The following is a 15,000-nucleotide window of genomic DNA, read 5'->3' as shown; positions in this document are numbered from 1 at the left end:
ATGCCACATCCACCAAATCTCTTTACTCTGTCATGTCAAATCTTCTCGGTACTGCAAAAAAGACTCATCTTCCTTCTGCCTACACTTTATCTGAACTCCCCAATGTCTTCTCCTCTTTCTTTTTTGACAAAGTCCAGAATATTCGTACCATCTTAGACCAAATGCCTTTCCAACCTAGTCATCCTGATCCTCAGTTCAACGGCACTCCTCTCCATTCCTTTAATCCATTAACTGAAACAGAAGTCCATGAAATCCTGAAAGAAATGACAATAAAATCCTGTGAGCTCGATCCTATACCAGCCTCGGTCTTTTCCCAGTGTGTCTCACAGCTTCTCCCCACAATCACCAACATTGTCAACTCATCCCTTCTCACTGAAACGTTTCCATCCACTTTCAAAACTGCCTCTTCTGAAGAAATCCAACCTTGACGCAAACATTTTGAAAAACTATCGACCAGTTTCTAATCTTCCATTCCTGTCCAAACTCCTTGAAAAAGCTGTCCTGAAGCAGCTCAACAATCACCTTTGTTTTAACAATCTTATCCACCCATTTCAGTATGCATATTGTGCTGACCACAGCACCGAAACCACTCTCCTCCACATCCTGAATAACCTACTGCTAGCGTCCGACTCAGGACAGATCTCCCTTCTCACTCTTCTCGACTTGTCAGCCGCCTTTGACACGATAGACCATTCAATCCTTCTTTCCCGTCTTCATTTTACATTTGGTATCAACGGCACTGGTTCAAATCTCATCTCAGGGATAGATTCCAGTCTGTCATTGTTGATAATTTCCAGTCTGAACCCGTTAAAATTGAACATGCAGTCCCACAGGGATCTGTTTTAGGCCCGGTGCTCTTCACATTGTACACTGCTCCTCTCGCTGAAATTATCAACCGCCAAAATGTTAGTCATCATTCTTATGCTGATGACACTCAACTCCAGAAGAGTGATACACCTGAAAAACTGTCGTCGCTCTTGCAAAAAACATCCAACTGCTTCCTGGATATTCAAAATTGGATGACTCTAAATAAGTTACAATTGAACGCGGACAAAACTGAAGCAATGATAATAGGAACTAAACAAAAACTCTCTTCCATAACAACTGACACAATCAAACTTGGCAGTACATCCATCCCTCTTTCCAGTTCAGTCAGGAACCTCGGCGTTGTCCTTGACAACACACTGTCCATGCAAAAATTTATAAGTCAGACATGTCAGTCCTGCTACTGTCAACTGCGGCGCATCAGTTCCATCCGGAAATATCTGTCCATTGACGCAACATCTAGACTTGTCGTTTTCTCTCATTCTCTCTCGTCTTAACTACTGTAACTCTCTATTGTCTGGTTTGCCTGCTTCATCCATTCAGTCCCTTCAGCGCATACAAAACTCTGCTGCCCGACTCTTCCTCAGAAAGAAAAGATCTGAGCACATCACTCCTCTTTTGCAACATCTCCACTGGCTCCCTGTCTCACACCGAATAAAGTACAAGATCAGCACTGTATGCTACAAATGTATTCACAATTAATCAGCCCCTTCCTATCTCTGTGGCTGCCTTCACCTCTACACTCCATCTCGCTCCCTACGATCAGCTTCAGATCCACTCCATTTACGCATACCCAGATTCAAACTCTCGACTGTTGGCCGCCGTTCTTTCTCTGTCTCTGGACCTTGCAATTGGAATGAACTTCCTCTTTCGCTTCGTCAAGTCTCCCACTCAAATCTTTAAAGTCTGGCCTTAAAGCCCACCTCTTCCCAAAATAGCCTCCCTTCCCTGCCTCTTCCTTGTCTTCAGTTTCTCCAGTTTTAGAGTTATGCCTGCGTGAGAATGACTGGTGCGAAAGCGCTTAGATTTGTCTATGCACAAGATTCAGCGTTATATAAATACCATTATTATTATTATTATTATTATTATTATTCAAGACTTCCAAACTTTATTTCTTAAAGGAGAACGTATTGGCGGCTAATGGCCTCGAGTTAGATTCAAGACTAAAAAAGTTTGCTTTTTAAAGGTGAAGATATTGACAGCTTATGGCCTCGAGTAAGAGTCATGACAAAAAAAAACACACAAAAAAAAACGAAACAAAAAACAAAAAAAAACCCTTCACTTCTTAAAGATGAAGGTTTTAAGCTGCTTTTGTCGCCCTGTATGTTCATACAAATTGAATAATAAACAGACCAGCGCAAATTCAAGACGCCACCGGGACGGGTCTGCGTGGACACCAGTGAGGGTCACGACAGGTGAAAACGGTAGTGAAGGAAGACCCATGACTGCTAAACCATGAGATGTCCCGAGTGCCAACTCTTCAGGGGAAAATTAAGGGTTGTGCACGTGAGATGAGAGGAAGACGGTTATAGAGAGAGTGGGGGTGAGATCACCAGGCATTGAGAAGGCAAGCAAGACTGAAAAGAAAGAGGAAAAAGGCAGAAAAGTACACCGTGGAACTGTTCCACAGCACAACGTGACAGGTCCCCTCATACCCACTTGAACACTATTGAGCCGAGCAAAGGTGACGTTGGTTCACCCATTCAACACATATGAAGAGACTTTTTTTTCCAGTCAAGTACTTAAACGATCCAACAACAACAAAAAAAGTCCTATCGATTGCATTGAAGGGGGGGTCATTTCAGAGCAGGAAGATCATTTGATGAAAGGCAGTGTCGGAAAGACGTGGTTCTAATTGAGAGTTATATGGTGGGGGAAGAGGGAGGACCGAGTATTAGCACTTCAGGAAAAGTGAAGACGGGCTTTAGGTCCTTCAGAATATCACACAGTGGTCTGGTCCACTGGTTTTGTCCAGCGCCACACACAGATGCAGTCAGACAATTCTTGAAGTTTGTCCTTTTTAGAACGTTTGTTTTACTTTCTATCGAGGGAATTGCATGGAGGAGGGGGGAGAGGGGGGTTAAACATTTTGGTGTCACAGTAGCACCAAAGCACTGACCCCTCGGATACTTGTCAAGAAAATGGGTACCCGTGCGAGCGAGGACAGCGTCACAGCAATGGAATGGCGGGAGCATAGGCGTGCACAAGAATCAGAACGAAACGTATGTACAGTCAGTGGTGGTCTGGTTGCGGTGAAACCTCGCTCAGTGAATCGGGAAGCGGAAGACGGAATGATGGTGATGATGATCATTGACGGCAGCTAGTGATGGAGAATGCAGGCCTTCACAGCTGGGATGATACAGTGACGAAAATGGTGATCTTAAAATAATAATAATAATAATAAGAAGAAGAAGAAGAAGAAGCTTTACCAAGAACTAACAAAAAGCAAGCCTCCACAGAACACGTGTTGACGGGCTTGCGCTGAGCTGAATCAAACAAGTCGTTAAACATGAAGAAAATAGAGAAACAAATCACCACATTACGATGGTGGTATGACGATAATAATGATGATGATTTGATGATGACTTTAAAAACTTCCGCCTGGAACAGAAACCCAGCCTTCACAGAAACGGGTTTCCGCGAGCCAGGCTGGGGCCATGTACCATCAGCCGTGGGGGGAGCAGATGAGGAAATCAACCTGGCAAAAAATACCGCAGCTGACTTCCGACCGAACTGAAGAGCGCCAACAAGCGGCGTAAGCGAGCGCAACAGAAGAGTGGTTGCTTCCCTTCTTTATGGTGACGCGCTTCATCATGGATGTTGTGCCAGGCAGAAAAGAGGAAGGGGAGGGTGGGGAGAGGGGGGAGAGGGAGGGTAAGGTGGCGGAGGAGTTTGGCCGGGAGAGGAAAGGGGGGATGTGGGGTTGGGTCATGTGGGGGGGTGCGGGGGGGAGCGGGGGGGACATGTGCTTGAAGGATTGAGAAACCGGTGCTTAAAAATCAGAACTGAAACGTGCATTTGGGAAACTCGTTGAGTATCCTTCAAATGTAATATTTGGAATAAATGTGCGCCAATATCCCCAATTTCCCCATCAAGATGGAATGAGTAGTCTTCACAACAAGGCGTGAACGTTCACTCCGCCAGTCACACAGAGGAGGCGATGGGGCGGGGGGTGGGGGGCTGGGGGGGGGGAGTCACACAGAGGAGGCGATGGGGCGGGGGGGTGGGGGGCTGGGGGGGGGGGAGTCACACAGAGGAGTCGATGGGGCGGGGGGTGGGGGGCTGGGGGGGGGAGTCACACAGAGGAGTCGATGGGGCGGGGGGTGGGGGGCTGGGGGGGGGGGGGAGAAATGTTGATGTTGATGAATGTGCTTGTTCGCATTGCGCTTATTCACGTGCTATGAGTGTATATGGAGAAGGGGGAGAGGTGAGGGAGTGGCAGCTTGGGTTGGAGAAGAGGGCCCGGGGTGGTTGTCAGGTAATGACTTCGAGTTAGCTGAACCCGTATTGTACTTTAGCATTTACGATATTATATCCAACACAAAGTGAAACACAAAGTGACAAATTGTCCCTAAAACGCTGAGCAAGCACGTACATCCTTTGCTTCTTCCGCTTATTGCTGTTGCTTTATCTTTTAATAACATGTGAATAAAGATCACACAGAGCTCACGTAGTTGAGGGGCGCAATAGCCGAGTGGACTTTCAATCTGAGAGTCCCGGGTTCGAATCTCGGTAACGGCGCCTGGTAGGTAAAGGGAAGAGATTTTTCCGCCTGAAACCCCTTCGTGTGTATACGCAAGCAGAAGATCAAATACACACGTTAAAGATCCTGCAATCCATTTCAGCGTTCGGTGGGTCATGGAAACAAGAACATGCCTAGCATGCACACCCCAGAAAACGGAGTACACGCAAAGGCCCACTCGTGCACATACGAGTGAACGTGGGAGTTGCAGCCCACGAACGAAGAAGAGTTCACGTAGCGCATGGAACTTGTTTTACGAACCGTTGGATCCTAAGATGAGGCGATCATCTAATGAGACAATAAACCGAGGTCCTGTGTGTAGCATGCCTTAGCACACGTAAAAGAACTCACGGCAACAAAAGTGATTTCCCTGTTAAATGTCTGTAGAAAAAAACAACAACACTTGTATAGGAAAACAAAATAATACACTTGCAGGCAGAAAAAGAAAAACAAGGTGGCGATGCTCTGTTGCAACGTGGTTCCCCTGGTGAAAGCGGCCCGGATTTCATACAGAGTAATCTGCTGTGACAAAATGTAATACTATACAATACAACACAGTCCTGTAAACGCATATCAAGATTGTTAGATACGACTTGTCAAACAATGTGGGAAGTGTGCGTGCCCTTCTCGTATCCAGGCAGTATCCCGATCGCCCCCCCCCCCCGCCCTCCACCCCCTCCCACACTCACATACACACCCCTCCCTCACTCCCACCGCCATATGTCGGATTCAGTGTGTGCTCAGAGACAGGCAGGAGTCCCAAACCTGCGGAGTCTTCCCCAGGGAGAACCAGCTGTCTTTGGTTTGGTTGTCAGTGCCTGCTGCGCGCGTAGTCTCCCTTGAGGAAGCGGCATAGGTGATCATTCCTGGGATGTACTCAGGGTTCTTTCTTTCTCTGTGCTTTCCCCCCCTACAATTGTGCCCTTTTTTCGGGTGGCGAGAGGGAAGGGGGAGGTTACATTGTGGGGCATGTTCGTCTATCTGCATCCCGCCGAACACTAACACAGATCACGGATTGTTAGCATGAATTTCGTCTTCTGCGTGCATAATCGCACAGAAAGGGGAACAAGACATTGACGGCAGACGAAGCCGATTGTTTGTTTGTGAGAAATTCGGGATGAGCGGCGTGGGAGTAATGCCACTGAAATGGTGAAGATCATGGGACAGACCTCCCACCCCCACACCCCACCCAGAAAAAAGAAGACCTAACACTAACGGCTTTCAATGTATTTATGATGTCAGGGAAATTTTCAACCCTTAATTTTGTCGGGATTGAAACACATGGCTTATAAATTGTACAAAAAGTGTGGAAAAGAATGGTGTATGTTTGAATTGTTCGAGGATCTTCTGAAATAGTCGGTCAAAATATGTTAATTTCGTTTTGAGGCTGTCGGAATATTTTTATGGAGAAAGGATTAGTGATGGGTTGCGGGGGAAAAGAAGGCACGATTTTGTCAGACTGAAATTGGTGAGTTAATGATAACACCTGATCCAGGCTATTATTGCATAGGGTAGCAGCGCCGTGTGCTGTCAAAAAGATTGAACTTTGGCCGAGAACAGATCACACGAGAATAGAATATATCTTCATTACCAAGTGTACCGGGGTTACAATGAATATTGATTCATAGGCTGCGAACAATCGGTCCATTTTTAATGCCAGTGTTGTTGAAATGGGTTCCGAAAAGAATTAGGAGCGTCGTATACTGGCCGTGGTTATCCCTGCCTGTAAGTTGCTTGTGAAGACCATTCCTGCATATGTTAAATGGAATCATTGACACAGACGCAAGTATTGCACAATAATCCTTTTCTTCAAGGACCAGCTTTCAGCTGACGCCTACTCTCTGTGTGTGTGTGTGTGTGTGTGTGTGTGTGTGTGTGCCTGCTCGTGAACATAAAATCTTGTGATGAAAGCTTCGATTGTTTCCAGACGCGAAATTTTGCAACAAAAAACTTCATCCACCAGAATTTTGACTAATGCTTAGATTCTGTATTGAAAACAGAATGTGAGGAACAGTTAAGTAAAATTCTGAAACTAAATATTTGGTCCTTTTGCAAACAAGCCGATAATTTATGTTTTGATAATATATGATTTGCCCGGCGTTGGAGCAAAATCAGTTGAATCACACTGGCGTTAACCTTTTTTTTAAAAGAATAATCCCAAAACAAAATGGTATAGCTGGCTTTAGGTAGAAACGGGAAATCAGTATCTAACTTTTATCAAAAGAAAGTACTAAATTGTTCCAGTTGCTCATGATTGTATTACCAAAGCTCGGGGTTGAAGGTAGGCAGCCCGTTGTTCAAATGACTGTGGAAATGCGCTTATGGTTGGGTCTCTGATCCAAAAACCAGGACTGGTGCAAGCTTTTGGCAAGACTGTCGTTTCCAAGAAGGCTGACAAACACGGCCAGAAACCAAATACGTGTATATAGAATAAGAACATCCAAACAACAACAACAACAGCAGCACACACACACACACACACACACACACACACACACACACACATATATATATATATATATATATTTATATACATCTGTGCCTGGAACGTGGAAAAAATAGTTCAGAAAAATGGACCAGTGATAGACCATTCATTTCAGGAAAATACCCCATAATGACATATTGTTGGGGAGAGGCAACGCTTGCTAACCTGTAGGCTCCGACACACAGAGAGTCCTACAGTTGAACAGTTGTGCCACACGGCCCTTTAATGAAAGACGTCAGTGAAGTGGTGTGACGTTTGACGAGAAGTGATTAAGCAGGCCATTGTCGGGGTATCACACGTGCATTGTGCAGTGTTGACGTGTGCCGGGTTGACCCTTCATGCACCGTGCGGTCTTTCAGTCTGCAGTCAGTCCGCGGCTTTGGGCCTTTTCGCGGCCTGCATGCCACGTCTTCAATGTCGACTGTCGCGTTTGTTTGCAGGGGGAAAGAGTGTGTCGTTCTTTTGCCTGTCTCTGTTTCTGTCTCTTTCTTTGTCTGTCTGTTTGTTTTTTTCTCTGTCGATCTGTTTGTCTGTCCGTCTGCCCCCCCCCCTCCCCCCCCCCCCCCCCCTCTCTCTCTCTCTTTCTATCTTTCTGGGTCTCTCACTGCCCGTCTGTCTGTCTGTCTCTCTGTAGGTTTCTCCAGCCCCTCTCGCTCTCTGTGTGAAAAAAGCGGAATGACCGAGGGGAAGAAAGAGAGGGTTCTATAAATGTTAAATGATAACATGTCAGTGATTCAGCTTCGTCAGTTTTTTTGTGTGTGTTTGTTTGTTTGCTTTTTGCTGGTTTTTTTTGTGTTGTTGTTTTTGTTTTTGGTTGTTGTTTTTTTGTTGTGGTGGGTTTTTTGTTGTTTGATTGTTTTTGTGTGTGTGTGCTTTTTTCTTCTTTCATCCGATTCTTACATGAAAGGTTACCTGGTTCGTGGTCATGTCTTTTCATGTTCAATGCTATTAGAACTACATTCACACATTAGTGGCAGAGTTACCTGCCTGTTTGATAGAAAAAAAATTCAATTACATTCTGTTCTGAAAATGCATGTGTGCGTGCGTGTCTGTGTTTGTGTACATATGTGTGAGTGTGCATGAGTTGTTGTTTTTTTTTTTTGTGTGTGTGTGTGTGTGTGTGCGTGCGTATGTGTGAGTGCGCGCGTGTGTGTATGCGTGTGTTTGTGTGTTGTTGTTGTTGTTGTGTGTGTGTGTGTGTGTGTAACAGTTTAGTATGTGTATGTGTGTAAAACAAATGATTCCTGTTGGCTTCATTTCTCTGCACCTGGACCACCCTTGATCATTAGTTTATAACAACGACAGTTGGAGTTTAAAACTAACTCCCGACGATGGAACGCAATAGTGGTTTCCACAATTAAAAAAAATTCCACGTTTTCCTCATGGGGTAGCATAAAAATCGCAGCTACACCGGGCATTGCGAACGTGTCGAGGGTCGAATGGAAAGTTTCTTCGTGAGGTTCCGTAACAACACACTCGCCAGCGAAACTATGAGTCCGGCACCCCACATGACAAGCTAATCTGCATACGTGTCGAAAATGGATACACGTGGAAAGTTTTGGAGCAAACTAGATCACGACAGCGGCTTTTTACTGCTGCTGAAGTGATTGAAATGCTTCAGACTGAAGGTTTCGACATCGACGAGGATGATGAAAACGTTGAATAAAGTATCTGCAGTGAAGAAAGCTACCGGCAAGAAGGTACTGACAGTGACTGCTTCTGAGGGCTGTGAAGAGAGGGAGGGGGGTAGGCGTACACACAACGTGAGGAGAGGGGTCGGTGGGTCAAGTACAGGGAGTTTCGTTTAGTTACTTTGTATTTTGTATTTTTTGTGCTTTTTTCCCCCTAACTAACAAACGGGTCGTCTGCAGGGGAAAGCCAGGGAGAAAACAATACGTCCGGAGTGAGTTAAAAACGGAGAATAGCATCCGAACTGCTGCTGTTTGACAAGTTAATAGTGTCAGAAGCCGATTGATGTAAACCTGGAGACAACTGCTACTGCCGTTTTCCTTCCTGTAATCACTTCCTGTTCTCTCAACTTCATGTGGCGTGTGATGCCACAGAATGACTCCACCTCAAGTCATCTCCAGAGTTATTCTGAGGAGGGTCTGTCTGACATGACTTTCATTGGGAGTTAGCCCGGGATATCATTGATAGATTGATAGTCCTTAATTGGTTAAGAGAGATGGTTACTTGATATGTTAGAAGAGATTAGTTCTTGACAAAGTAAGAAAGGTGAGTTTTAATTAGTTTAAAGAGTTGGAGTCTGAACCGATTGAGAGAGAGATGAGGTATGTTTTTTGTTGTTGTTTTTTTGTTTTGTTTTTTTCGTTGTTCTTGTTTGTTTTTTGATGGGGGGATAGGGGAGGAGGTTACAAGAGTTAAGTTTTTATCTTTTGAAATGGTGGTCGGTTCAATGGAAATCGTGGAGGAATTTAAGAACTTTGAAAGGATATAAGAGGCTGGTGGTTCACAGACGGCAGTTTTGACAGATCCTGGCCCTCTGTACGCGTGGATTCACTGAGATGTTTTGGAGAAACGATGTGGCAAAACATATCTCCACAGTTCAAAATGTTGTTAACATGAAGAATATGTATAAATGCGTACGTTCTCATCCTTCAGGAGTGAACTGTTTACTGGGGTATCACATTGATATGTTCCAATCCTTAGGGCCAGATTTTCTCCTTTCTCTTTTCTTTCCTTTTTTTTCTATCTGTTGATCTCTCCTCTCTTTCTCCCCACCTCTCTGTCTGTCTGTCTATCTGTCTCTCTCTCTCTCTCAATACGGAAAAGAAGGCAAAGACTAATAATCTTTTCAGCTTTTAATTCCTTACGAGAAAAGAGAACTCTCACTCTGTATGTCTGGTTTGTTCTCAGCAGTTAAAAAAGGTAAAGAAAGAAAGAAAGGGAAAGAACGGGGAGGGGGGTGTTTGCCCAGTATCCAGACCGTCATCGTTTGACGAGGTCACAAAGGGGAAAGTGATTGAAGCCCTCGCTGTGTTTCTCTCACCGCCTCCTCCACTGTGTCCCCCGCGTCCTCCGTCACTACCTGCCCCCGGAAAGGGGATCAGGCAAGAGGGAGACAGGGCTGAAAGAAGATGGGAACGTCACTACCTGCCCCCGGAAAGGGGATCAGGCAAGAGGGAGACAGGGCTGAAAGAAGATGGGAACGTCACTACCTGCCCCCGGAAAGGGGATCAGGCAAGAGGGAGACAGAGCGGAAAGGAGATGGGAACGTCACTACCTGCCCCCAGAAAGGGGATCAGGCAAGAGGGAGACAGAGCGGAAAGGAGATGGGAACGTCACTACCTGCCCCCGGAAAGGGGATCAGGCAAGAGGAAGACAGAGCGGAAAGAAGATGGGAACGGGAAAGTCTGAGCGATCAGAGAGAAACGGGACGATATTTTTTAACCAGGGTAATGAGATTAGCAATCAACATGTTTTGTTTTGTTTTTTCACACAACCTTGTAAACAACAGCTAAATGTATTGAGATAAGAATAATAAACAATCTTTGACGTTTTGAAAGAGAAAATCTGGACAGAAGTAAAGCATCCAAAACCACATACAGTCGGATCGAAGAAACTGACATGTTCTGAGACAATCAGCGGGAATATTATGTCTGTCTGTCTGTCTGTCTGTCACACACACACACACACACACACACACACACACACACACACACACACACACACACACACGATCGATTGAGTGCAGAATAATAAAAATGGATTTTTCCCACAATCTATTTTTTCCCCAATCCGTTTAAAATCGTCCATCAGCTTCTCCAGATTTGGTCGCCCGCGTGATAAGCATGAAGCTGTTATGAAGAAAAATGGATATGAATTTGGTATTTGAAATTTACATGCAAAAGAAGAGAATAGATTTGATGAATACGCAGGGTTAAAATACGGTGAAGGACAGGGGTGTGCAGAAAGGAAAATGTGACGATACAGGGGCGCATAACGAAGTGATGAACCATGCTGACGTGTTGAAATGCTACATGCACTGCACAACACTTAGGGGGGAGAAAGCAAACGGACACAAACAACGTTGTTTTCAGCCACGTAGCCACGCTGGTTTATGGACGCAGCAGATATCAGCCATATAACTTTACAAATAAGTTTCCTGCGTAATTTTGATTGCCGCAGTTTACAGAAAGTGTGTGTGTGTGTGTGTGTGTGTGTGTGTGTGTTATGGGGTTTTAGGGTTGTTGTTTTGTTGTTGTTGTTTGTTGTTTTTTGTTTTGTTTTTTTGGGGGGCGGAGGGGGTGTTGTTTTTCTTAGGCCTGGTCACTTGGAACAGTCACATTCTACTGTGTAGAATTAGAAAGATAGTGACCGAGATAATGGCTTTTGGTGTGTTTGGTGTCGTGCTGCGAATTCTTTTTCTTCCGTTTCTGCTCTGTGTAAAAATACTTTTTTTGTTATTTTAAATCTGTTTTATCATGAATCCTGTGGTGTAAATGTGTATATCCATGTGTCTGCGTTCGCCAGTTTGTCTGTCTGTAGAAGCTGTGTGTGTGCATGTTTCTTTTTTTGTTTTGTTTTTGTTGTTGTTGTTGGTTGGGTGGTTGTTTTTGTTGTTGCTGTTGGTGTTGCTGTTGTTTTGTTGTTGTTTTTAGCTGTGAACGTACGTGTGTGTGTGTGTGTGTGTGTTTGTGTGTGTGTGTGTGTGTGTGTGTGTGTGTGTGTGTGTGTGTGTACGCGCACGCCCCTACCTGCATGCTGCCTCATCAGGCTGTCTGTCAGGAAGTGCAGCTGTGGGTGGAAAAGGGTATACCAGCAGTCCCTGGAGAAAAAAAAGAAATGATGTGATGAAACAGACAGGTGTGTTGTGTTGTGTCGTGTGACGGGTTACAGGTGTGTTGTGTTGTGTGGCGGGTTACAGGTGTGTTGTGTGGCGGGTTACAGGTGTAGTGTGTTGTGTGACGGGTTACAGGTGTATTGTGTTGTGTAACGGGTTACAGGTGTGTTGTGTTGTGTGGCGGATTACAGGTGTGTTGTGTTGTGTGGCGGGTTACACGTGTGTTGTGTTGTGTTGTGTTGTGTGGCGGGTTACAGGTGTAGTGTGGTGTGTTGTGTGACGGGTTACAGGTGTGTTTTGTTGTGTGGCGGGTTACAAGTGTAGTGTGTTGTGTGACGGGTTACGGGTGTGTTGGGTTGGGTTGTGTGGCGGGTTGCAGGTGTGTTGTGGTGTGTTGTGTGGCGGGTTACAGGTGTGTTGTGGTGTGTTGTGTGGCGGTTTACAGGTGTTGTGTTGTGTTGTGTGGCGGGTTACAAGTGTAGTGTGTTGTGTGACGGGTTACAGGTGTGTTGTGTTGTGTGACGGGTTACAGGTGTGTTGTTTGGTGTTGTGTGTCGGGTTACGGGTTATTGGGTTGTTTGGTGTGACGGGTTACAGGTGTGTTGTGTTGTGTGTCGGGTTACAGGTGTGTTGTTTGGTGTTGTGTGTCGGGTTACAGGTTATTGTGTTGTGTTGTGTGACGGGTTACAGGTGTGTTGTTTGGTGTTGTGTGTCGGGTTACGGGTTATTGGGTTGTTTGGTGTGACGGGTTACAGGTGTGTTGTGTTGTGTGTCGGGTTACGGGTTATTGTGTTGTTTGGTGTGACGGGTTACAGGTGTGTTGTGTTGTGTGTCGGGTTACAGGTTATTGTGTTGTGTTGTGTGACGGGTTACAGGTTATTGTGTTGTGTTGTGTGGCGGGTTACAGGTGTGTTGTGGTGTGTTGTGTTGTGTGGCGGGTTACAGGTATGTTGTGTTGTGTGGCGGGTTACAGGTGTGTTGTGTTGTGTGGCGGGTTACAGGTGTGTTGTGGTGTGTTGTGTTGTGTGGCGGGTTACAGGTGTGTTGTGTTCTTTGACGGGTTACAGGTGTGCTGTGTTGTCCTGTGTTGTGTGGCGGGTTACAGGTGTGTTGTGTTGTGTTTTGTGTGGCGGGTTACAGGTGTGTTGGGTTGCGTGGTTACAGGTGAAGATGTGTTGTGTTGTGTGGTTACAGGTGAAGATGAACGCCCAGGTGTGTTATGTTGTGTAGTTACAGGTGAAGATGAACGCCCAGGTGTGTTATGTTGTGTAGTTACAGGTGAGGATGAACGCCCAGTGTGTTGTGTTGTGTGGTTACAGGTGAGGATGAATGCCCAGGGTGTTGTGTTGTGTTGTGTGATTACAGGTGAAGATGAACGCTCAGGTGTGTTGTGTTGTGTGATTACAGGTGAAGATGAACGCCCAGGTGTGTTGTGTTGTGTGGTTACAGGTGAAGATGAACGCTCAGGTGTGTTGTGTTGTGTGGTTACAGGTGAGGATGAACGCCCAGGTGTGTTGTGTTGTGTGGTTACAGGTGAAGATCAACACCCAGGTGTGTTGTGTAGTGTTGTGTAGTTACAATTTAAGTGTTGTGTAGTGTAGTTACAGGTGAAGATGAACGCCCAGGTGTGTTGTGTTGTGTTGTGTGGTTACAGGTGAACATGAACGCCCAGTGTGTTGTGTTGTGTGGTTACAGGTGAAGATGAACGCCCAGTGTGTTGTGTTGTGTGGTTACAGGTGAAGATGAACGCCCAGGTGTGCTGTGTTGTGTTGTGTGGTTACAGGTGAAGATGAACGCCCAGTGTGTTGTGTTGTGTGGTTACAGGTGAAGATGAACGCCCAGCTGTGCTGTGTTGTGTTGTGTGGTTACAGGTGAAGATGAACGCCCAGGTGTGCTGTGTTGTGTTGTGTAGTTACAGGTGACGATGAACGCCCGGTGTGTTGTGTTGTGTGGTTACAGGTGAAGATGAACGCCCAGGTGTGCTGTGTTGTGTTGTGTGGTTACAGGTGAAGATGAACGCCCAGTGTGTTGTGTTGTGTGGTTACAGGTGAAGATGAACGCCCAGCTGTGCTGTGTTGTGTTGTGTGGTTACAGGTGAAGATGAACGCCCAGCTGTGCTGTGTTGTGTTGTGTGGTTACAGGTGAAGATGAACGCCCAGGTGTGTTGTGTTGTGTTGTGTGGTTACAGGTGAAGATGAACGCCCGGTGTGCTGTGTTGTGTTGTGTGGTTACAGGTGAAGATGAACGCCCGGTGTGTTGTGTTGTGTGGTTACAGGTGAAGATGAACGCCCAGCTGTGCTGTGTTGTGTTGTGTGGTTACAGGTGAAGATGAACGCCCAGCTGTGCTGTGTTGTGTTGTGTGGTTACAGGTGAAGATGAACGCCCAGCTGTGCTGTGTTGTGTTGTGTGGTTACAGGTGACGATGAACGCCCGGTGTGTTGTGTTGTGTTGTGTGGTTACAGGTGAAGATGAACGCCCAGCTGTGCTGTGTTGTGTTGTGTGGTTACAGGTGAAGATGAACGCCCAGGTGTGCTGTGTTGTGTTGTGTGGTTACAGGTGAAGATGAACGCCCAGGTGTGTTGTGTTGTGTGGTTACAGGTGAAGATGAACGCCCAGGTGTGTTGTGTTGTGTGGTTACAGGTGAAGATGAACGCCCAGGTGTGTTGTGTTGTGTGGTTACAGGTGAAGATGAACGCTCAGGTGCACGACCTGCGGGAGGAGAAGATCTGTGAGTACCACGTGATCTCCCACCGCTACCTGGTGCAGAAGGAGGGGGTCCGTTTTGCCTGGGTAGCCCCCAAACCCCGCACCGGTACCTGCATCGAGTTCAGGTGAGAGCGGCGTCTTAAGTGTGTTTGTGGGGAGGGGGGGGGGGGATGGCGGCGTGATGTGTGGGGGAGGGGAGAGTTGGGGCGTGGTGTGTGTGTGTGTGCGTGTGTGCGCGCGCGCGCGCGTGTGTGTGTGTGTGTGTGGGGGGGGTGTGAGTGCGTGCGTGTGTGTGTGTGCGTTTTCGTGTACGTGTGTGTGTGTGTGTGTGTGTGTGTGTGTGTGTGTGTTCGTTCTTTAATTCAACGTCTTTTCTCTTAAAGTGATATGACACGTGTGGTGTGTGTGTTTGCGTGAGCGCGCGCGTGCGTGTGTGCG

The 15,000-nt window shown here is 46.3% G+C and overlaps 1 protein-coding gene across 3 annotated transcripts in view; it reads left to right on the top strand.

Annotated features, from left to right (window-relative positions):
* Positions 1 to 15,000, top strand: part of LOC143283102 (spondin-1-like) — a 221,377-nt gene that overhangs the window by 118,868 nt on the left and 87,509 nt on the right. For all 3 annotated transcript variants that reach the window (XM_076589201.1, XM_076589200.1, XM_076589202.1), the window contains exon 3: positions 14,539 to 14,687. In XM_076589201.1, coding sequence (XP_076445316.1) covers positions 14,539 to 14,687 — 149 coding nt within the window. The remainder of the gene's footprint in view (positions 1 to 14,538; positions 14,688 to 15,000) is intronic.

Source organism: Babylonia areolata, chromosome 6, assembly GCF_041734735.1.
Source record: "Babylonia areolata isolate BAREFJ2019XMU chromosome 6, ASM4173473v1, whole genome shotgun sequence".
NCBI lineage: Eukaryota > Metazoa > Mollusca > Gastropoda > Neogastropoda > Buccinidae > Babylonia > Babylonia areolata.
The sequence above is the reverse complement of the archived record's forward strand: the minus strand, read 5'-3'. Positions and strand labels throughout refer to the sequence as shown.